This window comes from Bicyclus anynana, chromosome 11 (genome assembly GCF_947172395.1).
Source record: "Bicyclus anynana chromosome 11, ilBicAnyn1.1, whole genome shotgun sequence".
Classification (NCBI taxonomy): Eukaryota; Metazoa; Arthropoda; class Insecta; order Lepidoptera; family Nymphalidae; genus Bicyclus; species Bicyclus anynana.
The window spans coordinates 7,513,610-7,538,237 of NC_069093.1; the positions used below are offsets into that span (position 1 = coordinate 7,513,610).

Below are 24,628 nucleotides of genomic sequence, written 5' to 3' on the forward strand. Positions count from 1 at the left end.
CGTGTGTGAAGTCTGCCAATCCGCATTGGCCTAGCGTAGTGGAATATTGGCCTGACCTCTTTCATTCTGACAGGAGACTCGAGCTCAGCAGTGAGCCGAATATGGGTTGATAATGATGATGAAGGGTTAGCTTCTAAAATAAAATTAACAAACGTAAACCAAATTTTATTTAATTACGTACAGGTTTATATAACTTCTTCAATGCTTTGTTCCGGTGATTCTTGTGACACGTCGTCTTCCTTAGATGGCTGCTGTAATAATTTCAATTGTCTTTTCAATTCTGAAATAAATATAAATTTACTCAGTTACTTAGTATCGTACCACAGATCTGAGAAATTCGCAATGTGAGCTAAATGAGTTTTTGGAGATAAAAGGATTTTAGGACGTCTTTGACGTGAAAAATCGACCAAAAGTATACTCCGCGCTACGAAACAAGTCCCGTAGACGCGGCGCTAATGTCTTATTGGCGCTCATTGTTATTAGGTAATGGCGGTCTTAATGTCATTAGTGTAAAGTCAATTTTGGTTCAGGTTTTAACCGCGGGACTTATTACGTGGCGCGGAGTTTAGATATACAATATGTATATTCAGCTTTTCCCTACTACATTATAGTGTGTAACTACTTAATTACATACTATAACATTTGACTTTTCTAAAGTAGGTACTTGGGCAGAAGCGTATACTAAAGCCATACTGGATGTGCACAGAAAAGAAATTTTAATTAGAAATTAAATATCACGTGTCTCAAACGGTGAAGGAAAATCATCGTGAAGAAACCTGCATACCAGAGTATTTTCTTAATTCTCTGCGTGTGTGAAGTCTGCCAATTCGCATTGGGCTAGCGTGGTGGAATATTGGCCTGACCACTTTCATTCTGACAGGAGACTCGAGCTCAGTAGTGAACCGAAAATGGGTTGATGATGATGATCAATATATTTTGAATATCATTTTATAAAACAACAATCTATACTTATAATAAATCTGTAGAGAGGTCAATTCTGTACATGAAATATATTTCCAAAATAACTATCAGGGGGTGATTAGTGATCGATACTGATGCCAAAAATGCAATCAGTAAAATTTTTGTCTGTCTGTCTGTCTGTTTGTAATAGAAACAAAAACTACTCGACGGATTTTAACGAAACTTGGTGCAATTATTCTTCATACTCCATACTACTATATTTTCACCACGCTACGATCAATAGGAGCAAAGTAGTAAAGGGAAATGTTGGAAAAACGTGAGAAGTTACTCCATTTTTACAGCGATACTACTGTAAGGGCTGGATTAATCCAGCCCGAGCCCGAGCCAGAGGCCTAAGGGCGGACGAAGTCGCGGGCATCCGCTAGTATAAAATAAGCAAATAATGCATTTTCTACTTTCCTTCGTTAATTAACAGTGCACATTGAGTATGGCTAGTATAAGTTTTTTAAATATTAATTCAATTTTATGGATTCAGCGAAATCTTTTTCATCTTGAAAGTAGCAAAATAAAGAAAAGGTTAAAGGAGGTCTCACTGTCTCCATCTGGGTGTTCTGTTGAGTACTGCACTAGCAACCGAAGAACTTTCTCTTCTGTGATCAATCCTGGCCTGCCGCTCACCGCATGAATGAGTTGCTGTCCACTTGTTATTCCTGTAATATTATTAAAAAAAACATACATACAGCCGAAAGTAGAACCTTCTCCTTTTTGTTAAAAAAGCACAATTTGTCAAAGCACTTGCCCAAGGATTAAGACAAACCACTTTCCCTTCCCTTCCATAAAAAAATACTGCATTTAAACAACGAAAACACTATTCGAACCTGATCAGTAGTTTTTAGGAAAAATACAGACACAAACAATTTTTTTTCAAACCTAATCATATTAATTTATTTAGTTAAGTGGTGTGATTGTGATTCACTTTTTAATAGGTAATCGATGGATATTAACCATCATTATTGAAATCTTCCCTGCAACTAAAAAAAAAATGCGGGCTCATTTTTTTTAAACATATATATTTATCTGTCTACAAACATATAGAACTATGTGTGAACTAATGTTGTATCCACTTGTACGTTTTTTGCTTAGTTGAAGGAAAAAGAAATTATAAATTAGAAAAGTAAAAATACATGTTTAGTGAATAAAAATATAAAATAAAGCAACCTGTGTTGATTTCTCCACTCTGCAATGCTTTCTTGACATCTAGGAAACGTTTCACAAACGTCGCCTGCTCCTGGAGTGCGATCGTCTGAGCACCTGCATCATTAGATACTGTCAGTATAGATCATACATTCTAAATATTGTTTTTTTTGTTTGTTTGTTTAGGCTTGCGCTTGACTCATGCGTGCTGGAAAGCAATGATGAGGTCTAAGATGAAGCGATCTTTTTTTATTCTTTACAAGTTAGCCCTTGACTGCAATCTCACCTGATGGTAACTGATGATGCAGTCTAAGATGAAAGCGGGCTAACTTGTTAGGAGGAAGATAAAAATCCAGACAAAAGTAAGTTAAAATATAAAAGCATATGGTTCTAGAATCTAGATCTTCAATTTTTTGCTGCAAGGCCAAGAAAGTTTGGTTTTCGTTGAAATAGTAAGGTGTGTAACTAGGCGATTGACATACGCGTTTGTGTGAAACTGAAGGTTATCAAAGTAGAAACAGGTTTATAAATTATCATGGCTGTGATTGCTACGCAACGGCTAAACTGGTTTCGATTTCACACATCTCCCCCTTTACCACTATAAATAATTTAACCACACGTTCCTGTTGTGTTAATGTTCCCTTATATTACACACAAACGCGCTTATGCCATCATAAAACTATGTACAATTACATCCATGGTATACAGAAGTTGTACTACCAAAGATCAAAAAGAAGAGAGGTAGTAGAAGAAGAGGAAGTAGTAGTAGAACAAGAAGTGAAGTAGCAGAAGAAGTATTAAGAATACACATGTTACTTGATTCAGTATCTGATGACTTCGCAATACATCGCGTTGCTTCCTTCAGAGCTTCTAACGCTTTCTCGTAGTTCTGAAAAAGTTTTACAAAGGTCAATTAAAATAGTGTAAGAATTATGTCAACTCCCATTATAAAATTTTCATAATAATCAAATAAATCAAACCTTAAAACCCGTACCTACATCATTGTGCTTTAAATCTTTGCATGCGTTTTTCTTAGCGCTAAATTAAGTGGCGGATCGCCTTAATCTGAGTCCCTTCTTTTAAAAGGGGGCAGAAGAGAATATATCTTAACTTAACTCAATGTGTGTGAAGTCTGGCGATCCGCATTGGTGGTGGACAATTAACCTAACCCCTCTCATTCTGAGTGGAGTCTCGTGGTCAATAGAGAGCCCAAATGTAGATTGTTAATGATGATGATAAGGAGGGAGGAATAAAGAATGGATCAATGATGATGAATGATGAAATATAGGTGACGAAATTAGTACAGTTTACTACTCACCTCATAATCATCAATTTCCATTTTGGCGCACTCTGCATAGAAGGCGGCGAGCTTCCCGTAGGCCTTCGCCCTGGTGTAGAAGTGCAGCACGTGTCGCGCCAGGTCGGGCCGCGAGCGCCAGGGCGCGCGCCGGCGCAGGTAGTCGGCGGCCATCAGCTGCGTGCCGCGGTCCCGGCTCGCGGCTGCGAACGTGGCGATGCGGTCCGCGTCCCCCGCGCGCATCAGCCAGCGGAGCGCGCCCGCCTGCACGCAATACGGTCCGCTTATGTCTGCAGACACAGTGCGTCACAGACAAGTAGCGTGGCAGACGCCCACAGACACCGTCTATTCACACTGCCCAGCAGGTAGCTAGAGAGTCCTTTCATAAAAGAGTCAGCCAGACCAGACGCGGCGCTAATGTCTTTATTACCAAATGACGCTATGTCATTTGGTAATGGCGGTCTTATTGTCACTTGTGTAAGGCGCTGTCAATTTTAGTTATTTAATTAGTTTAGTTAGGTGGTAGAGGCCGCGCGTGCCCAGCACGTCGGCCAGGCGCCGCAGCAGCGCGTCGCGGCCCGACGTGCCGTAGACTGCTCCACTGTGTCTAGTGCCGTCACCTTGTCGCCGATGTGCGCCAGTCGCTTGGCCGACTGGTGGTAGAGGCCGCGCGTGCCCAGCACGTCGGCCAGGCGCCGCAGCAGCGCGTCGCGGCCCGACGTGCCGTAGACTGCTCCACTGTGTCTAGTGCCGTCACCTTGTCGCCGATGTGCGCCAGTCGCTTGGCCGCCTGGTGGTAGAGGCCGCGCGTGCCCAGCACGTCGGCCAGGCGCCGCAGCAGCGCGTCGCGGCCCGACGTGCCCGCGGGCGCCGCGAGCTTCTCACTTAGCTCCTCCGACAGCGGCGCCGTAGACTGCTCCACTATGTCCAACGCTTCTTCGTACTGTAAAAATGCTAAAACCTAAATATTCTGTATCAAATACGCCTTCTAACTACAAATTGGTATTTGTAAGTAACTCTTATTCAAATAGCAATTGATATTAAAGGAAATGACGATTGTGCTTTAGACCACACGATCGAAGTAAAACTTCTTTCAAAAATAAAATGTTATATGGAAGAGAAACTTCAAAAACTAGTAGCGCCATCTCTCGTGTCGTACTTGCTCGACTTCACAAGATCCTGCAAGTTAGTTCACAATAATGCCGTTAAAAATAAAATGGTTCGGCGCAAGGCTTACTTGTTCTGTAGTTTAGCAGTGTTACTACAGATGGCGTTTTCAAAACTTGTCGATTACACATTTCGTAACGCATTCTCCAGCTTACTCCCCAAGTCAAAAGCGTGCGTTTAAAGTTTAACTACAATAAAGGTGTGTTTACATTCCCCGCAGTGGCGAGCAGCGCGGCGGCGTGCGCGTGGTGGTCGGCGCGCCGCAGATGCGCCGCCAGCGTGTGCGCCAGCGCCGGCTCCACGCGCGCGCCCAGCGCTTGCACGCTCGCCAGCATGGCGTCCGTGTCGCCGCAGCTCAGCGCCAACTTCAACGCCATGTGAGCCTTACCTGGAAATGGTTAACATTTGGTACTCCTTTATTCTTCACATTTCCCAAAAACCGTTCGCATTGAAGGGTGACAAATAACGTATAAAACAAAATATTATTAGTTAACAGTATACATAAATATGAGAAAAAACAAGTGTGCTTTAGACCACGCGGCTGAAGTAAATCTTTTTTAAAAAGCGCCATCTATGAGCCTCCAGCATAACTGCCTCGCAATAGGTTATTACATAAAGGGATTGTTTCAAAGTTCTCTATGAACGCCATCTACTGGAAGTTTAAAATAACAAACACTGTTTCACTATGCCTGTAGATGGCAGCATACACATCTTACTAAACTTACTTAAAAAATAATTTACAGACGAATACTCATCGATGTTTACTACAATCCAAAGTGTAGGGAATATTGATATTAGTAAAAATTACCATATGTGAAACAAATTCTATTAATTAAATTCTAATCTCACCGGCTTTTTGATATAAAGCTATGGCGTGTTCGTTTTGTCCCGCGTTTTCCAGTATCGAAGCTGCATACAGCGCGTGCTGTGACGAGGAGTTGCCGGCGCGCCGCACCAGGCTCCACGCGCCCGCCTCTGCCGCCACACGTATCGCGGACGATACGGCCCCGCACTTTAGATACATCTGCAATACTAGGTGTATGTATTGATTGTGTAGTTTTAGAGGAAAACTTATTGTTTAATGTTTTAAAACGTTCTTGATTAAGTATCAAATACGTACGTTCGGTACCCTACTAAAAGGCACAATCTGACCCGATTTGTAAACAATCGCGTACATTAATTTTATTTTTTCTACTGGGGGGTTAGAGTTCGTTTACACAAGCCGCCAGTCGCCGGTAGCAGTTGGCAAAATGCTGTTTGTGTAAGTGAACCCTAAAAGATTACAGATTAATAAAAAGCCTTATTTTAAATACTCGTACCTAAGCGTCTAAAAAGTCTGTTGGTCGCCGTTAGCTTTCTTGCGATTGGTTGTCAAAGCGATGTTTGACTGGGTGCGCTAGTGGTAACTATCAGCTTAATCATACGGCAACTATTAATTTTATGATCAAGTGCCGCAGTGGATAGTGACCCTAACTTCTGCATCCAAGGTCGTGGGTTTGATTCCCACAAATGAAAATTAAGACCTACAATAATGCGACCCGTATTATCGTAAACAAGAGTTGTTATTCTTTCTATTCCACTCTATTTTACATAAGTTCGGCCTGAGTATAGATTTCAAATTCTCTCATAACATCTAATAACCGTAGGCAACCCATAAAATTCATACCTTAACAGCATTTTCAGTTTCATTGGCATTCATTTCTAAGTTTCGGGCCATTTGGTACAAAGATGACGAATTTTTGTGACATATTTTTTCTGCTTCATCTATTCTATCCATGTGACACAGTAATCTTGTTTGTTCTCCGAAATCATTTGCTTTTGAATATGCTTCTAACGCTCCATCGAGGTCTCCGATACTCTCGAGATAGTGTCCCCACCACGTGATTAGATTACTATCGTTTGACGTGATAACGTATTGCGCGAGAACTGAAGCCTGACCTTGAGCTATGAGCATCCTGGGCACATGAGGGACTAAAGTCCCGGCACTTTCGAATAACTTCAGGGCTGCATTGGTTTCACCGTTTGCCCAAAGCACTTTCGCAAGTTTATGTTGTGCACTTTTTATGAGGAGCATATTTTCACCTTCCTGTTCGCCATTTATTATTTCATTCAGCCCCCCTTCTTTTGCCGATATCAAACGAGTGACCAGATCTGGCCTCTGAGCCTCACGAAACAACTTTTCTGCTTCTTCAATCATGCCTAAATGAACTGCCAAGACTCCGACTCTAGATGTATCGTCCATGTTGTCGTCATTTAGAACTTTGCGCATCATCAAAGCCCCTTTAAGGTTTCCCATTTTACCCAAACAAATAGCTCCGACGTCAGGTCGTTTTAGAGATACACACGCCTTCGCTAAACTGTCCCACACTATCGAGATTTTGCTTCCAGTTATGTTGGAACCCATAACAACAGCTTTTTCTAAATGCCCTGTTGTCATATAATAAATAAAGTTTAGCACTTGTTTAACCTTGGCTTGCTCGTGGTCATTGGAATCTTCGAACTCGTTCATTAATATTCTTTTAATGTTTTGTTGTGTTAATATTATTATATGAGGAGTAGATAGACTACATAATATAAAGTCAGATAAAAAGTAATCTTCTGAAATAGGACACCAATGTTTGTACTCGTAAAGTTTACTGTCGTGGCAAAAGAATAAATGAATTCGATCGAATTCTGAAGAACGCATATGAATTCCAACAAGTCGGGAGTCATTGTTATCCCATACTATTGCAATTGGCACGCTGTGATACGGAGCTAAATTAGTGTCTGATAAAAGAGTGCTATTGATGACATCGTTTGCTACATCCCATAAATAAATTCTCGGATCTGGAGCCAATCCTGAATTAGCGATGCTCAAGCAAATATAGAGTCCAGAAGCGTTTACTGACGACCTCATAACTTCACCAAAATCTTCAATCATCTGATAACAATTTTTCGCCGGAAATGGCATTCTTAACCCTTTTTTAGTAATTTCAGCTAGCTTTATTGTACCATCAATAGTTGCAATAACTATAAACTTATTTGTATTAGTTATGGCTATTGGCTCGCCTTCCCCTTCTGTACTAGGAAGTATGCCTATTTTATTACCAGCTATGTTATAGCATTCAATGTGAGGGCTCACAATACCAACTATCAGATCATTATACAATATTAGAACATCTGTTTTCCATGCAAATGTTCGAATCAGTGAAAACTTGAATTCATTATCTTTATTACGCATCCATACCTAAAAAAAATTCAAGATTCATAAATTCTTAGGGTTTCATCTAAACCAAAGTTTTAGTATTTCAAAGAAGTAATTTTTAGTACATACATATTAGGCCTACTTAGGGACAGTTAGTCTATGCGCGCAAAGATATAAAGAGAATTTTTTCTACAAATCACTCTCTTTCTTTCCATTGCAACAACATAGGTAAATAGCGATATTCTTGAATAGATACACTAAACATTGCCCGACGACAGAGAGAATGCTATGTAGACTAAATTATCTAGTTATCTTTTGGCGCGCATATTAAATGTATGATTTAACTCACCTGTACATCTTTACCATCACCTAAAACTACATAATTCTCCCTGAAAGCCAATGCCTTTATGGTAATTGAGGTGTTTATGGTTGATGATAAATTAGTTTTTCCTGTTATAGCTATTTCTTGAGCAGATTTTTGTACCATCCATATATTATTGGAATAACCCCAACATACATTTTGTTCTCGAAGTATAAATGCATTAGTAATACAATTGACATGTAGTAATGGGTTCATTAGGCCTTCAGAACCCCAGGTGACTTCTTTTACAGTGCCTTTGACAGAGGTACTGCTGATTAATTTCCACTTACTTCTATGGTCTCGTCTCCACAGGTATAAATTTCCTTGTGAAGTACCACAGCAAAGAGTATCACTTAAATTACAATAGCTAATACTTGTGAATACATCTCCTGGGGCAGTTTCATCACCATCATTGGGTAAAACGTCATTGTCGCCAGTTTCACTATCCCAAATTCTAATTAAATTATCACCTGTGATGACAGCTACACAAAAGCTTCCTGCCAGCACAATAGATTGACCATTCCTTGCAGACATTCGAACATGAGTATCTGTTGTTAGGGATCCATCACTTGATATTACAAATCTTGACAAACTGAGAGCACCACCAGTCTCCCAAGCGACAAGGAGATATACAGAGCTCAGAATATCCATAAATACTATATTCCCTGGAGAATTTAAAACTTCAGAGCATGCTCCAGCATGATCAATATATAAAATGACTCCATTATCTTGAGCAGCATAGCAAGCATGGTTGTCAGGTTGAAGCCCTTCTCTCAGTTTGGCTGTGGTACGAGGTCGCCAAGCTGCTAAAGCGTCCAGAGCATTTTCATCACCTGCAACTGCTGCACGAGCCAATCCCCTTATAGATGACTCAGAGGTGGGATGTGGAGCACAGAACTTAACATGAGTGATGACATCACCCAGCTGATGGTGGAAAGCTGTCAAAGGGGCTCCAGAACTCGCCTGCCATCCAGACAGTGAGCCAGCAGCATCAGAAGCCAGTAGTCTACCACCTCCTGGACTGAAGGTGACTGTTGTTAAAGCTGAATTGTGTGGTGCTTCCAGCCTAGCCCATGAGTATTCAAGCCAAAGATACAATTCACCTCCATCCCAACCTACCACTAGCAATTTTCTTGTTGGGTGCCAGGCTAAGCCTGTCACTTGGTTTGAGAATAACACTGGCCAATCACAGCCCTCTAATGCGTGACCCTGTAACAAGAGGAAATTGAAAAGCTTTTGTTAGCAATATTGAAGTAGAAGCTGTGAGATGATTGTCCAAGTATACAACCACTATATCATTTATATCATCATAATCAGTCTATTGGACTAGCCCATTAATAAGCCAGGTAATTCCTATGTATTGGAGGGCATTTGGAGTTTATAGTCTGGCAAGTTTGTTGAGGACAATTCCATGATATGCCGGCGAAGGGGAAAGACTGCGCGGGTGTGAAATTGTGCGTGCGGGGAAGTGAGGTGCATCAGTCGTGGGTTTTTCATTCATCGCTACACGAACCCCCGGCCTGCGAGGCCCATTGGGAGTGTCACACCACGGTGCTGCAATACAAGTTGGCAGACTACTGACTAAGGGAAGTAATTCATAAACCTTTAACGATTTTAGCCAAATCTTAATATTTATGACCAGGACAATACCATAACAGCCTCTTTGAGGCACAAGGATGTAACCAACCACCAACTTTCCAAATTTGGGTTGTTAAGAAAGAAAGATCAATAAGTATTTCAGAGCCTGATCCCAGGACTCGAACCTAGGATCTCAAGATCCGAATTCAGATAGGCTATTATTCATTTAACAGGTGAATATAAAGGAAGTGTATCTAAAAATTAGGTAAGTACAAAAAGTATAGAAGAACTAAGAAGAAAAAATATTCGTGATATAGGTACCACATACCATTTCGTCAAAAATAGTAACGAATCCACCTTTGTCCTGGTTATAAGACCCAACAGCTAAAAAAGGTAATGCAGGATGCCAGGAACTTAGCGTTGTAACGACATTATTATCAATAAAATTGAGTCTTGTGTCTGTGTAAAGAGTCATTTTTTAAATGTTAATAAATACTCTTAAAGGTTTGAGATTCTTTCTTATAATAAATATACTATTTATTTTCTCACTACTGAATCAAGCGAAAATTAAATTTATTTTATTTTGTTTTTGACATTTATCATTGTTTTGTACCGCTCATATTCGTTGCCATAGAAACCAGTTCAACTTTTTTTACTAGCTGTAAAAAAAGTTGTGTGTTGTGTGGCTGTGGAAGTGTGGATGTTAGGTGTTTTTTTTGAACATTTTTAAATTAATGAATTAGAAAGTAAAATCTCAAAGCTAAAATCAAAACAAATAGATATTATCAATTTTTAATTTAACTTGGATTGTGTAATTTAGTTTTTGGAAAAATGATCATAGACCTAAATTAATAAATAAAACAGAACAGAAACTACAGAAATAAAATCATATTCATATTAGCAGAAACTGCATGCTTGTTTCCGTATTATTTAAAATCAGTTTGAAACAAAAAAAAACAGTTTAAAGTTACCAAAAACAAAAATTTAATTAATACAAAGTAATACAAAACATTCCATTATCTATTATATTATCTATGAAAAATCAGTTTACAAAAATTATAATGAAATAGATTTTAATAAAATGATGTTCTCTGTCTACGGATGTAAATCTATGGTGACGACCTCAGACCAATTTTTATTGGTCTGAGGTGACGCCTGACGCCTCCGCAAAATAGATCTTATTGAATGCTCTTTATACTCTATGGTTTTGTGATTTACTTTTTATACTCTTTGTCTTTTCTTTATCTGTGAATCCAAAGAGTAAAATAATTTATATTTTATTGTGATTGTTTGTGAATCTCTGTGGGATAAACTTTTGGCCTACGAGGCTCTCGTATTCGAATTTTCATTTTCAGTTTTCTGCCCCGGTTTTGTCTTGTTTTGTGATATATTTAAGGGTTTTAAATTTTAATTTATAAAGGTTAAGAAACATTATTAACTTGGTACATAATATTTTTCTAAAATGTGGTACCTAACCTCGGAAAGCGATCAAAGAGTCATTTATGTTTTGCCGGACAAAAACATCATTATCGGAAGGAGTGTGGATGCCCAAAATTGTAATTTTGCTATACCTAGTGACCAATCCATTAGTCGAAAACATGCTATCTTATTAATATCGGAACGAGCGTTGTATTTAAAGGATTTGGGCTCTAAGTATGGAACCTATGTAAATAACTCTGAAAAAATTGAAGAAAACGTTTTAACAAAACTCAATTCTACTGATGTCGTCAAGTTTGGTAAAATGGGTTCTATTTGGAAAGTCCAAGAGATCAACTTTGTTACCTGCACATCCACATTGAAAGGAGAAAATTTACAAAATCTCAAAATACTCATCACTTCTTTAGGAGGAACTCTGAAAAATGAATGGGATGACACTTGTGCATATTTGACTATGCCTGCTATTACATTGACAATCAAAGTGGTGTTGGCATTAGTGCAAAACTCCCACATTGTCACAGTTAAATATTGGAACAAGTGCTTAGAAGCAGTCTCCAATAACAATGCTTTGCCAAAACCGAGTGATTTTGTTCCACAGATATTAGAATCTACACTCAATAAAGAAACTGTGTCTTTTCTTCCAAATAAGGAGAGAAGTTCTTTATTTGAAGGGAAATCAGTGGTATTCTTTTCTAGCAGGCAGTTGGAAATGTATAAGCCAGTGTTAATGAAGAGTTCTGCAACACCTCTTCTGTGGAGTGAAGCAAATATGACAAAATCAGCTCTCTGTGAGGGCGATGTAATTGTTATTCAATATAATTTGAATTTCGCAAGCCAAGACACTCAGAATCAAAAGGATGAAATTCAAGAAATCATTAATCATCTAAAAAGCAAAGGCAAAAGAGTTGTGCCCGATTCCGAGATTGGCCTGGCTATATTGTACTGTTCTAAGCAAAAATACTGTAACCCCGAGTTTAATTTCCCCTCTGAAGTCGTAAAACAGGTGCCAAACCAAAATGCTACAAAAAATGTACTGGCTCAAGAGTCCCAGGAATCCTCTCGGGCAATAAATAAGAAAGAAAATGTGATTATTGATGAAAGCTTATCAATTAAAAATTGCTCAAACTATGACATAGTTGGTGCATCTAAAAGAAAGCTCAGTGATGATGATAGTAATTCATCGAACATCAACAAAAAGTTTGCAGTTGAAACTACAGAAAATAAAACAAAGAAGAGACCTTTCGAAGATGTGAATAGTTTAGAAAATAAACCATCTAAAAAAATTGCTATCGACAATGATGATGACGAAATGTTTAATTTTTTGAAACCTGTTGATAAAGGGTCCAATGAGAATGACCAAAGCAAGAAATTGAATTTATCCAAGCCATTGAAGAGAAAACATAGTACTGATATGGATGACGATGAGTTGTTTAACTTTGTTGATAATGGAAACAAAAAGCCTGCCATAGAAGCTAGCAATGATATTGCAGAAGCTTCTGATGAAGATGAAGATGTTGTCTGTCTCACAAACAAGACAATAAATGATGAGAAGATTGATATAAACAGTTTAAGGGGCTCTAAATTAGCAGAACTAATGAAGATCAATGCAGACATGCCATTTACAACAAAAATAAAGAAAGAAGATGTGTCTGACTTGGATACCAAGTTCAGTAATATAGATTTAGGAACTATAACAGTTTTAGTAAAACCTGATTTGATTGTAAAAAGGGAGCCACTAGAGGTGCAACCTCCACAGAGTGGAATAAACAATTTCAAGAAGTTTAAAAAAGTTTGGCCAATCAAAATGCAAGTAACTATTGTTCCACAATCATCTTTTAATAAAGAGAATTCTGTATCCAATGTGGCAGGGGAAACCACAGTGACATCCTAGAAGGAAATCAGCTGATATAAAATAGTTATTACATACTTTATAATAATAATAATTAACAAAAAACTTGTAATGTGCTTTAGATTTGACTGTATTTGTTACATTAAGAGACATGATTAATAGTATTTTTCATTTATTTAGAAGTAAAATCTTTCACAATCAAATTGTTTCAATTGTCATCATCACTAGAAAGTATATCTTCATTTTCTGCTTCCTCGTTGTCCAACTCACTGAAAGAATATTATTAATTAGAAACCATAATGAGGTTAATAACTAGGTTTGAATATATTGATTTTCATGAGAAATTCAGGTTGTCGTCGTCATCAACCCATATTCGGCTCACTGCTGAGCTGGAGTCTCCTCTCAGAATGAGAGGGGTAAGGCCAATAGTCCACCACACTGGCCCAATGCTGATTGGCAGAGTTCACACACCCAGAGAATTAAGATAATTCTCTGGTATGCAGGTTTACTCACAATGTTTTCCTTCACCGATTGAGACACGTGATATTTAATTTCTTAAAATGCACACAACTGTAAAGTTGGAGGTGCATGCCCCGGACCGGATTCGAACCTACACCCTCCGGAATCAGAGGCAGAGGTCATATCCACTGGGCTATCACGGCTCTCTTCGGAAATTCTTCACGGAAATTCAGGTAAATAAATAAAGTTAATATTGGCTAAATAATACATACAAAAAAAACATAAATCGTAACTATGTTATATTATACTAGCTGGCGCCGCGCGGTTTTACCCGTGTGGTTCCCGTTCCCGTAGGAATACGGATATAATATAATAGCCTTCCTCGATAAATGGGCTATCTAACACTGAAACAATTTTTCAAATCTGTCCAGTAGTTCCTGAGATTAACGCGTTCAATCAAACAATCAAACTCTTCAACTTTATAACATTAGAATAGACTAGCGGATGCCCGCGACTTCGTCCGCGTGGAACCCTACCTTACCTCTACCCTACCCCTACCCCTACCCCATCCTTACCCCACCCCTACCCTATCCTTACTCTACCACTACCCTACCACGCGACGGCGACGGAAGCTTAGAAAATGGAGTAACTTCTCCCGTTTTCCCAACATTTCCCTTCACTGCTCTGTTCCAATCAATCGTAGCGCGATCAAAAGTATACTATAACCTGCCCAGGAGTAAGAAGAATAATTGTACCAAGTTTCGTTATACCGTTCGTACCAAGTATAGATTATGTATGTTCTATACTATATTATGACAGTAGAGTAGTATCAAGTGTCTGTACTTTGAACAAAACTAACAGAAATTGAGTTGGGGTTGAGATAAGAAATGAGCAACAGAAAAAAATAGTATTTTTTTGGTTCTACTGAACGATTTTTCATACGGTTTTCACTGGAGATTCAGCTAGGTCCGGCGCTACATATTGCATGCATGAAATCGTTAGATTGGTATTGGCACACACAAATCTCACAATTTCACACAACAAGGACGTCATTCTTTCGTGCAATTCAATAAGGAGCGTTTATGAGCAATTTGTGACAGCGCCGAAAACATGACCCTTTTTAAATCCCTGTAGATGCCCCCAGAGTGAATTTAAACTTATACCCTCTTAATTGAAGGCTGAGGTCATATTCACTGCAGTCGACTGCGTTCGTCGGTAGAGTTGCCGCTCATGTAAATTAACCCTTATATATTGCTGGTTTGGCCGCAAAAGGTTGATTTATCTGCATGAGATATTTTGTGGTGTTGTTGAAGTAAGCTAGGTATATTGGTATGTAATGACAAATAATCTATCAAATCAGTAAAAAGGTCAAGAAATTACCTCTCCTCTTTTGAAGGTTTTGATGTGTTTAGTTTTTTCAAATTGACAGTTCCATCTGGAGCTACCTGAACAATACTTCCTGGTTCAGTTGTAAGTTCATCTTCATATATAACAGAGCTTTTTGGCCTGTTTTGCTTGATTCTGGGGGCTGCAACAGAGTTTGCTGGCCCTGCAATAAAACAATAAATAAAAAATATAGTTTTCCTTCATTATGTAAGTCTGGAAGAAATCACTGTTAGTAACAAGGTTGCCTTTTGCTTGTTAGTTTCAAGTACTCTATGCTAGCATCTTTATTTTTATGCAGTACAATTAAATAAAATACAGTAAAATTAAATTAATTCAGATTAGACTCCTAGACCTACTAATAACTTGTTTTCAAAAGATGTTGTGTTATGGGGCTTAGCTTGTTGCTATAGAGCTTAATATAATTTTGGTATGAGAGGTTGGTGCAGATTTGGTCTGTACAACATAATATGTCTTCAGCGTTTCTTTTATTCCACTTTGCTAGTGATTACTAGTTTATCTAGATTCTTTTCATCATCATCATCATCATCATCATCATATCAGCCGATGGACATCCACTGCAGGACATAGGCCTTTTGTAAGGACTTCCAAACATCACGATACTGAGCCACCTGCATCCAGCGAATCCTTGCGACTCGCTTGATGTCATCAGTCCACCTGGTGGGGGGTTGGCCAACACTGCGCTTACTAGTGCAGGGTCGCCATTCCAGCACTTTGTGACCCCAACGTCCATCGGCTCTTCGAACTATATTCGAATCTTCTTCTTCTTTTAAGTTCGAAGATTCTTTTATATAAAGTAAATTAAAATTTGTTATTGCTATTAAAATTTGTTCATAAAAAATTACAAAATTCACAAAAGATTTCTATAAACTTATGAAAACTCACTCAACGTAAGATATAGTGGTAGTGACAATGATAACGGCAATTTTATTGACAGCGATCTTATGTTCTGCTCTCCTCCAGGAAATTTATCTTTTAACTGTTTTACTAATGCCAAAATATTTTCTTTTATATGACTCGGTGGCATAGCTGTGTGTCCCACTACAACCATTGATGTCTGTCCCTCGGCTATGCGCAACGTAACTGTGCGCAAACCAATATCAATGTTCTTCTTCAAATCTTTCTTTTCATTTATTTTCACTGGTATTAGCATATTGGGTTTTTTGAAGAACATCTTTCCTAATATGTGCGATACATGGTTTAATATCCTGTTGTCGACCATAATAAAATCATGCTGCGTCATCAGCCTACGTTTGAGTTCATACTGATCGTATTCCACCCGCAATTGCCTCATAGGTAGAACAGTTTTTACCTGAAAAATAAAAGTAACTACTGAATACCAAATGACTTGATTATTAGTAATGATTACTGTAACATAAGCAGTGACAAAAACTATATTTTTTTTTTTAAAAGAAAAAAATGAAATTTTATTACAATAAAGAAATGTATGGTATAGTAAAACAATGGTATTATATTATAATCCATACTAAATATGTAACACGATAGAACAACAGTTCACTAAACACTAAAACTTCAGAGTTTGCAACCCAGCAAACTGATATATTAGCACCAGCACCAGCAATAATATAATGAATATATTGCACTGCACACTCATATACTTTATTTCCAGAGAAAAGTATTTATTTGATACTAGCGGACACCCACAACTTTGTCCTGTAATCCAGCCCTTCAGTAGTATTGCTGTAAAAATGGAGTAACTTCTCCCATTTTTCCAATATTTCTCTACACTGTTCTGCTCCTATTGATGAAAAGTATAATATAACCTGCCCGGGAGAATGAAGAATAATTGCACAAGTTTCATTAAATCTGTCGAGTATTTTTTGCTTCTATAACTAACATACAGAAAGACAGACAGACAAAAATTTTACTGATTGCATTTTTGGCATCAGTATCAATCACTAATCACTCCCTCGAAGTTACTTTGGAAATATATTTCATGTGCAGAGTTGACCTCTCTACAAGTATAGATGGTATTGTAACATATTAAGAATTCAACAATATACCATACTTAACATACAACTAATAATATAATAAACTAGCCGATGCCCGCGACTTCATCCGCGTGAAACTCGATGGAAACTTTTAACTACCCCTATCCTACTCCTAGCCTACCCCTACCCCTGCCCTACTCCTACCTACCCCTACCCTACATTTCTAGTTGATTTTTTACACCTTGTGTCCGATAAACCCAAATATCTTACGGAACCCTATTTTTTCCAAAATAACATTTAGCCTATGTTACTTGTGTATAATGTAGCTTTTGAATGGTGAAAGAATTTTTAAAATCAGTCCAGTAGTTTTTGAGCCTATTCATTACAAACAAACAAACAAAGTTTTCCTCTTTATAATATTAGTATAGATAAAATGAACAAAATGCAATAGCCATTCATTCATATTAATATAAAAACTTACAGATTTAACTCCAGCCGCTCTTAACAAGTCTTCCCAGTGTTCTACAGTAGGCTCATGGTCAATCTTTCTTCCTTTCTTCAAATCGGGTGTCACCAGACACACCTCTCCAGTTGTTGACACAGTAGTGTGAGGTAAAAAACTGAAATGATTTATTGTTATTTAAACAGATTAACTTGGTTTATCTATCTATACTAATAATAAATCTGTAGAGGTTAATTTTTGTTATAGAAACAAAAACTACTTGACGGATTTTAATGACACTTGGTACAATTATTCTTCATACTCCTGGGCAGGTTACAGTATACTTTTCATTATGAATTCATCATAGGAGCAGAGCAGTTAAAGGAAATATTGGGAAAATGGGTGAAGTTACTCCATTTTTACAACAATACTACTGTAAGGGCTGGATTAAAGAGGTCTAAATGTGGACAAAGTCGTGGGCGTCTGCTAGTCATTAATAAACTGAGTACAAAATACTGCATAATTTTTTGTTGTAAATATTTAATTACTAGCAAACCGGATCAAGCTTCGTTTTGACTTATGTGAACTTCTTCCCTACCCTTATCTATTCCTACCCTAACTTTACTATACCCTTACCGAAAAAAAAACTGTGTAAAAACCATTGTTGTGCTTCAAGGAATATTCTAAAAAAGAATTAGCCAAATTGGTTCAGCCGTTCTTGAGATTTGCATTTAGCAACACATTTAGCAATTCACATTTATATTATAAATTTCTCTTTCCTTTTATTATAAGGTGCCCTGTGTTGCACAAGAGCATAATAAGCAGATCCCTGTCATAATCTTTAACATCTGATAGTGCTAGTTAAAAAATTAAGGAAGTGTAGATGGTCTAAGTTCCATATCCCTTCTTCCATAAAGGAGGGAGGCCTAGCCACACGGCTATCGGCTGTAGTAGGCTTTTAATGATGAATGGTGAATATTAGGTAATTTTTCAATATATATTCTTTTAAATTTCGTCCATAATGTTAAAAATGAAATATTAAGTATATTTCTCCAGATTTCGCACTATTACAGTTATTTGAGGGGAATATAACATTAATTAATTACTTACAATCTTGCATTGGCTCTAGTATTTGGAATTTTAATACACCGTATCTCCATGAATATTTGTGTTTCGTCACCAAAAATAGCATTTTTCTTGTCATAGTGAGTTGTTAATTTTTCTAATGCAACTAAACATGCCGATACAAGATCATCGGTTATTACTTTTGATGGCATTTTAAAATGCGATTTTTTCATTCTCTTTATTGTAGGAGTAGTTTTATCTATTACTTTATTAATACTCGGTGATGGTGATGTTGATTTTTGTATTGTTTTTTTTAACTCGGAAGTTTTAGCTTTTTTGATTTTTTCATTTTTCACATGTTCCTTTTCTACTTGTGTTTTAGGACGTTTTACGGATACCATTTTGTTCCTTGAATTAGTTAGGAATTCCGTATGTAACTGTAATTAATGCAAAACTATAATCACGTTATTTAATTACTTATTAAACGAGCAGTAAATATAAATAACACAACATAACCTAACACAGTATGAAAATTGAAATATATATATATAACCTCAAAATTCAAATCTCATTTAGTCATTTGACAGTTTGTGAGTTGTCAGCATAATTTGTCGTCTGTGTTTGTCAGGCGAAGCTCGACCGCACAGATCACAGTTTAACAGCCGAAGCTCGACCGTCATAGTGCGAAACCGTCAACCGGTAGAGCGGCCCATTAAAATCGGTATATTTGTATACAACATAGACAAATTAGATATGGAGATGCATCGCACCCAAATTCTGCAACAAAATTGTCTGTCGTTTCTTGTGGGCGACGAGGTAAGCTCACTCATCGAAAACTAATATATACCAATAAATATAATGCCCTACCGTGCCCTAGAATCTTGATAGTTGTGCCCTGATCCACAACTATCAAGATTCGCAATACATAGACGTGTAATGTTGACTTGATCGATGTTTTGCTGTTCCCTCAGAATAATCGATTCTTTTTGAATATTTTTTTATATGTTTTTATTACAAATTTGTTTTAATTAAGTTAGAAATACCTACTTACAAATGATATGTAACTTAATGATGATGATATGAAACGGAACAATATCCGTAGCATTCTCTAAAAAAAAAACTTATGCACGGACTCTAGAAGCGAGACAAGGCGAGTCGATATTCGATATCTCGACGCGTGACCGCTTTGCAGACTTTGAGGTCAGACCATAGATAAGAATAGTATCTTCTTTCCACGGGTCAGACCACTTGAGTAAAATATATTCCTTGGGTCAGACTGACAAAATTGACAATATTCATTCGGGTTCTTTCAGATTCTATGCTTAAATTCACAGAGTATAGAACAATAAGCAGATACAGCGAACGGAACGACGACGGAAATATTTTTTTTCGAATTTTTGTCTGTCTGTGTTTTTTTGTTATTCGGGCATCACGCTGAAACTACTGAATGAATTCAAATGAAACTCGGCACGGTTTAAGACCATAATACGGAAAAGGTTATAGGATACTTTTTATTGCGAAAATAAAATGAGAAGGGGGTGAAATAGGGGTCTAAAGTTTGTATGTAAAGTCCTTCATTATTAGAGTTAAAGTTTTGAAAAAATACGAAATATAATTAAAAAAATTAAAAATTCAGGCCTTTCAGCATAAAGTGGTGAAATAGGGCTTAAAAGTGTACATTGATGTCCACGCGGACGAAGTCGCAGGCGTCCGCTAGTTTTAAATATAGAACTAAACGCGTGTTGCGGCTTATTTAGATTTATAAAGTTTACACTGGCTGTTTAGAAACTCACATGGCCGCAACTACTCTATACTCTGGCCGCAGCATTTTTTTGAATTACTTTATTTTTTACATACAACTCTTCACAGCTGACAGCAGTTCTATTTTTAAAGTTGTATGAGTTTTTAAAGTTTTATGAGTGGGAAAAAATTTGTATGAGTTATTCCGTCCCTGTGGAGGGAAGCACCATTTTCCACCACCAATACTCAGATCAAAACACTACTTTCCGAGAATGAGAAATGAAATAGTAGATTGTTAACCGAGGGTGGAAAGAATTGATTCTTTTACCCGTGTTAAACACTCTATTTTTCATTTCGAATATGAGAAAAATTCATTTCGATTACGAGGAAATTATAATTATCGTCTATTTATTTGGCCCGCTCTTGGAACGCCGGTAAAGCAGTCGTCCAATTTGAGAGGTGTGGCTACTCCCCGCTAGGCGGCTCTCTCCCCCTCTCTCTCTCAGGTTAATGACTTACGTTTAAATCATCCTACTTCACTTTTTTACATCCGAATTCACTTTTCCTTTGGTAGAATGCCAAGATTGCTTATTGCAAGATAAAATTACTGGTTCACGTTTAGGTATATGGTTTTTAAATAAAACTTCAGATAGCACTCTGCACCTTAAAAACGTCTTGTTTAACTCACCGTTTTGGGGAGAGAGAAAGAGAGAAAGCGCGAGGAGAAATGAGACGGCAAATGGTCGTTCGGAAACAAATATAACTTTAGACAAAATTCAGTTTAGATTTTTTTTTAATATTAAATACTATATATATAACTAGCGGACCCAGTCAAGCTTTGCTTTGACTTATGTGCACTTCTTCCCTACCCCTACCCTACCCTATTCCTATCCTACCCCTATCCTACTCCTATCCTCCCCCCACGCTACCCCCACTCTACCTTATTATTACTTACCCTTACCCTACCCCTACCCTACCCCTAACCTACCCTACTCCCACCCCCACCCTACCCTACCCCTACATTACACCTCTTCTACCCCTGAAACCATTTTTCATTGTTTTTAAGATGTATTCTGCTATTCGGGGCGGAGACAAAACCAACGAATCAAAAACTATGAAAATCGGTCCAGCAGCAGCTCTCGAGTTATAAGTGTTGTAACAAACCCGACTTTCTTTTTATATATATAGAAGATATTTAAAATTAATTGTTATCATACTTTTTTAATCATTACCTATTTTTTTAGGTTTTGTCACAGTTATGTAACAGATTATTAGTATCCCGCCAATTTATGTCGACTTTTCAAATTTTATCTAAGGAACTCAAGACGTTATTGTTGCGGCTTATTCCGATTAAGAAGTTTGCGCTAAGTTTAAACTGGCTGTTTAGAAACTCACATGGCCGTAGCATTTTTTTATAATTACTTTATTTTTTACATAAAACTTTTCCTCAAGAACTTCATTGACGTCATAACAGGCTGTATGGTCAACGATCTTTGCCTGTCCCCGAATTTAGTTGGGGACAAATTAAAAAAAAAAACGTAAAACTTTTCACAGCTGATGACAGCAGTTCTAATTTTAAAGTTCATTCCGGCCCTTAGGTGGGAAGTAATTTGTATGAGTTATTCCCTCCCTGTGGAGGGAAGCAGCATTTTCCACCCATTACTCAGATCAAAACAACACTACTTTCCGATTATGAGAAATGAAAACGTTGTTTATTGATTGTCTGTACAAAATACGAGAGGCGGATGTCTATGGACAGAGTAAGGGTGCGAGCAGGTTGACCTATGTTGTGAAGTTACAAAATACCTAAAATAGACCAAATTAAATATATTGATTTTAAAAATCGGATAAGTGCGAGTCGGATTCGCTTACCGAGGGTTCCGTAGAATTTTTTGAATATTTATTTAACCTCGGTTGTACATAAACATTATCGCACATTGTAACATGTAACAAACGTAACAAATAAATCTGAAATTCACCATCTATCGTTACAAAAAGTGAGAAATAAATAAATAAATTAAACAAATAAAAAAAAAACCCAACTGCATAAAATATAAATAAACTGAAAAGAAAAAAAAACAAGCTCAGTCCAGAAGTGTAGAAAGAAATTCGAAATATTTTATTTAAGAATTATTTTTTTTATTATTATCCTTTCTTTGAGCCTAAGAGAAATACACAGATTTAGATAGGTATTATGTACAAGTAGAATCAACAACCTTGTCCGTTTAATAAAAACGGCCAAAAAACAAAACAAATAAAAGCAATTTACACCAGAAAAGTAAAATCAATACCTACACGCGCCGCAATGTTTTGTTTGCAGCTTTAATTTGGTCTTAAAACTTTAAAGCGCTCGTAGTTTAATATGAGAGCAAGCGAAACAGTCCTCTAGCGCGTTTGAAGTAGGGTCGACAAAAAACGGCGGCCTGACGCAAAGGCCCACTTCCACTTGCCCTGTGCGGTGCGCGCCCCCATCCCAAACTGTCGCACACTACAAAAACTCCACGAGAAATACTAACATTTTTAGCGCTATAAAGACTCCACCGCTATAAAGATGACACGTGACTATTTTTAGCCCATTGGCCATTGTTGATTAATTATAATTATACCAGACACTTCAAAATTAGAATAGATTTCCAAATAATAATCTTAATTTTCATACATAAATGCGAAAGGTCATTCATCAGGAAATCTCAAAAACCACTTGACGTGCAAATATGAAATTTAGTGGAGAGGTAGTTTATAGATCGTGGAGGTCTGGATTAAGGAGATCTAAGGGCGGACGAAGTCGCGGGTGTCTGCTAGTATCCATTTAAAACTGTGAAAAGATGTGGCCAACAGGTTTTACAAAAACAATGTGGGCTGAACTTAGACGAGTATTAACCGGCGTAAATTCGTAACAAACTTACATACCTACATACACATGCCAAGGGGACTTTCCATTGGCCCATACTAGGTCGGCCAAGGGAATCCAGGTTTACCCCCGTATTAAAGTACAAATATGGAGATGATAATGTGATGTATAAATAAATGGATCTAGTTAAATAATTGGCTTAATGAAAGTATGTTTCTTGAAGAAAAATACATTTTTTTATCACTCTTCTAAGGCAAAATGTTCGCCGGTGTACCAAAGCGGCGAAGTATTATTTGAAGCTGTATTATATTTTTGAATAATTTTTTCTGTACCAACAAGCTTAAAAATCAAGCAAACGAACTAACAAACAAATCGACTTCAAAAAATGTCATAAAACTCAGGCTGTATGGTCAACGATCTTACCTTGTCCCCATTATGGACAAAATAAAAGATGAATTAAAAATGTCATAAAACGTTAAAACGAACTTTTTTTGAAAAAGTACCCTAAAAAATATTTTTGTGAAGATTTTATTTTACGACTTTTTATAGTGTTTTTCAGATAGCATAAGTACGGTGACAGTTGTTGTATGACGTTCATAATACGTACTATTATCGTGAATCGCGGCAAACTTTGAAGAGTGAAACAAACTGTCACCCGCACCATCCTACTTGAAATTAACGGTAATGTTCATACTCACATTGAATGACAACTTTCTCTGAGCTAAGCCGCGGACAAACGGACGGACGAACAGACAGATTTATCGAAACTATAAAGATTCCTTGTGGCTGCGGAACCCTAAAAAAATTATAATAAAAAAAATTCAACCGACTTCCTACTCAAAAATTAACCTAAACTAAAAAGCAAAAAATAACATCTTACCTTTGTGCTGCCTTCTAATCAGTTTGAAGGCAGTGCCAAGCCAGTGATGTTTTAATTCAAGCCGCTTTAATTACGAAATTTCTGTGGTTCTTTCAGAAACGGCATTTATTTATCTATTTCCATATCTGTCTATCTATCTACTTCCATCCAAATTTCATCTAAATCGCTCCAGTAGCAGTGGCGTTAAAGAGTAACAAACATCCAAAAAAACATCCAAATATCCATACAAACTTTCGCGTTTAGTAGGATGAAGTGCACGCCACCGGGCATACTGTAGTTTGTAATGCTACCTTCCTATTTTAATTCCTATCATCCCAGCCTACCCTTACGTTTTAGGTAGGTATACCCAGGAAAACAAAACTTGCGTTGCGTGATAGCCCGTGAGCTATTAATTCAAGCGAAATTTACTTTGTAGTTAACAAGGTTAGTTATAGTTTGTTTTGACAGTCCCGCCAGAGTTTGATGGAGTCAAATCAACAATAACTGTAACTTACCTTACCCATACATTTATAGTTAACTTATTATACCTACTCAGAGCCAGCTGCATAATATTGTTACGAACTAGGGTTCGAGGATTTGGAATTAAACACCTGGTGAATCGTGCAAGACTTTATTCCACTCCTTAATCCAATTATCAATACACACTTCCAAACATAGGCAATTCGTAGTCCAAAATTTTAGCCGAGTTCACTATAGTTCACTTGTATCGCTGGTAACTCCGTAACAATATAATAAGATTCTTAATATAAAAGCCCCGGTCGCTCCATGGTTAAGGGACTAGACAACTCAACAAAGGAAGGTAATAAGTTCAAAGTCCTCTCTCAGCTTGACCGTCAAGAATACAGAC

At 37.4% G+C, this 24,628-nt stretch overlaps 3 protein-coding genes across 4 annotated transcripts; 1 reads left to right on the forward strand and 2 right to left on the reverse strand.

Annotated features, from left to right (window-relative positions):
• Window positions 1-144: 144 nt before the first annotated feature.
• LOC112052271 (intraflagellar transport protein 140 homolog) lies at window positions 145-10,338 on the reverse strand. Its single transcript, XM_024091281.2, has 11 exons — window positions 10,031-10,338; window positions 8,113-9,333; window positions 6,246-7,805; window positions 5,429-5,603; window positions 4,789-4,967; window positions 4,170-4,355; window positions 3,434-3,676; window positions 2,932-3,004; window positions 2,140-2,232; window positions 1,515-1,631; window positions 145-280 (listed from the first exon to the last, which is right to left on the reverse strand). The coding sequence occupies exons 1-11, from the start codon at window positions 10,175-10,177 to the stop codon at window positions 186-188; spliced, it is 4,089 nt and encodes a 1,362-aa protein (XP_023947049.2). The 5' UTR covers window positions 10,178-10,338; the 3' UTR covers window positions 145-185.
• Window positions 10,339-10,981: 643 nt separating this feature from the next.
• Window positions 10,982-13,130, forward strand: LOC112052263 (nibrin). Its single transcript, XM_024091270.2, has one exon. The coding sequence runs from the start codon at window positions 11,165-11,167 to the stop codon at window positions 13,028-13,030; it is 1,866 nt and encodes a 621-aa protein (XP_023947038.2). The 5' UTR covers window positions 10,982-11,164; the 3' UTR covers window positions 13,031-13,130.
• Window positions 13,131-13,143: 13 nt separating this feature from the next.
• Window positions 13,144-18,987, reverse strand: LOC112052264 (ribosomal L1 domain-containing protein CG13096). Of its 2 annotated transcripts, XM_024091273.2 has the most exons (6): window positions 18,864-18,987; window positions 18,356-18,747; window positions 17,285-17,423; window positions 15,737-16,163; window positions 14,828-14,996; window positions 13,144-13,257 (listed from the first exon to the last, which is right to left on the reverse strand). In XM_024091273.2, the coding sequence occupies exons 2-6, from the start codon at window positions 18,709-18,711 to the stop codon at window positions 13,197-13,199; spliced, it is 1,152 nt and encodes a 383-aa protein (XP_023947041.2). In that variant the 5' UTR covers window positions 18,712-18,747; window positions 18,864-18,987; the 3' UTR covers window positions 13,144-13,196. The 2 variants fall into 2 exon arrangements, with proteins under 2 accessions (XP_023947041.2, XP_023947040.2); XM_024091272.2 differs by lacking the exon at window positions 18,864-18,987 and having other exon boundaries at window positions 18,356-18,857.
• Window positions 18,988-24,628: the final 5,641 nt, after the last annotated feature.

Excerpts from the sequence above, each read along its gene's own strand:
- LOC112052271 (XM_024091281.2), bottom strand. The coding sequence starts at position 10,177 with ATGACTCTTTACACAGACACAAGACTCAATTTTATTGATAATAATGTC. Across the intron at positions 9,334-10,030 it reads TTACTATTTTTGACGAAATG|GGTCACGCATTAGAGGGCTG; the intron begins GTATGTGGTACC and ends CTCTTGTTACAG. Across the intron at positions 7,806-8,112 it reads GTGATGGTAAAGATGTACAG|GTATGGATGCGTAATAAAGA; the intron begins GTGAGTTAAATC and ends AATTTTTTTTAG.
- LOC112052263 (XM_024091270.2), top strand. The coding sequence starts at position 11,165 with ATGTGGTACCTAACCTCGGAAAGCGATCAAAGAGTCATTTATGTTTTG.
- LOC112052264 (XM_024091273.2), bottom strand. The coding sequence starts at position 18,711 with ATGGTATCCGTAAAACGTCCTAAAACACAAGTAGAAAAGGAACATGTG. Across the intron at positions 16,164-17,284 it reads GAGCGGCTGGAGTTAAATCT|GTAAAAACTGTTCTACCTAT; the intron begins GTAAGTTTTTAT and ends TTTATTTTTCAG. Across the intron at positions 13,258-14,827 it reads AAACCTTCAAAAGAGGAGAG|TGAGTTGGACAACGAGGAAG; the intron begins GTAATTTCTTGA and ends ATATTCTTTCAG.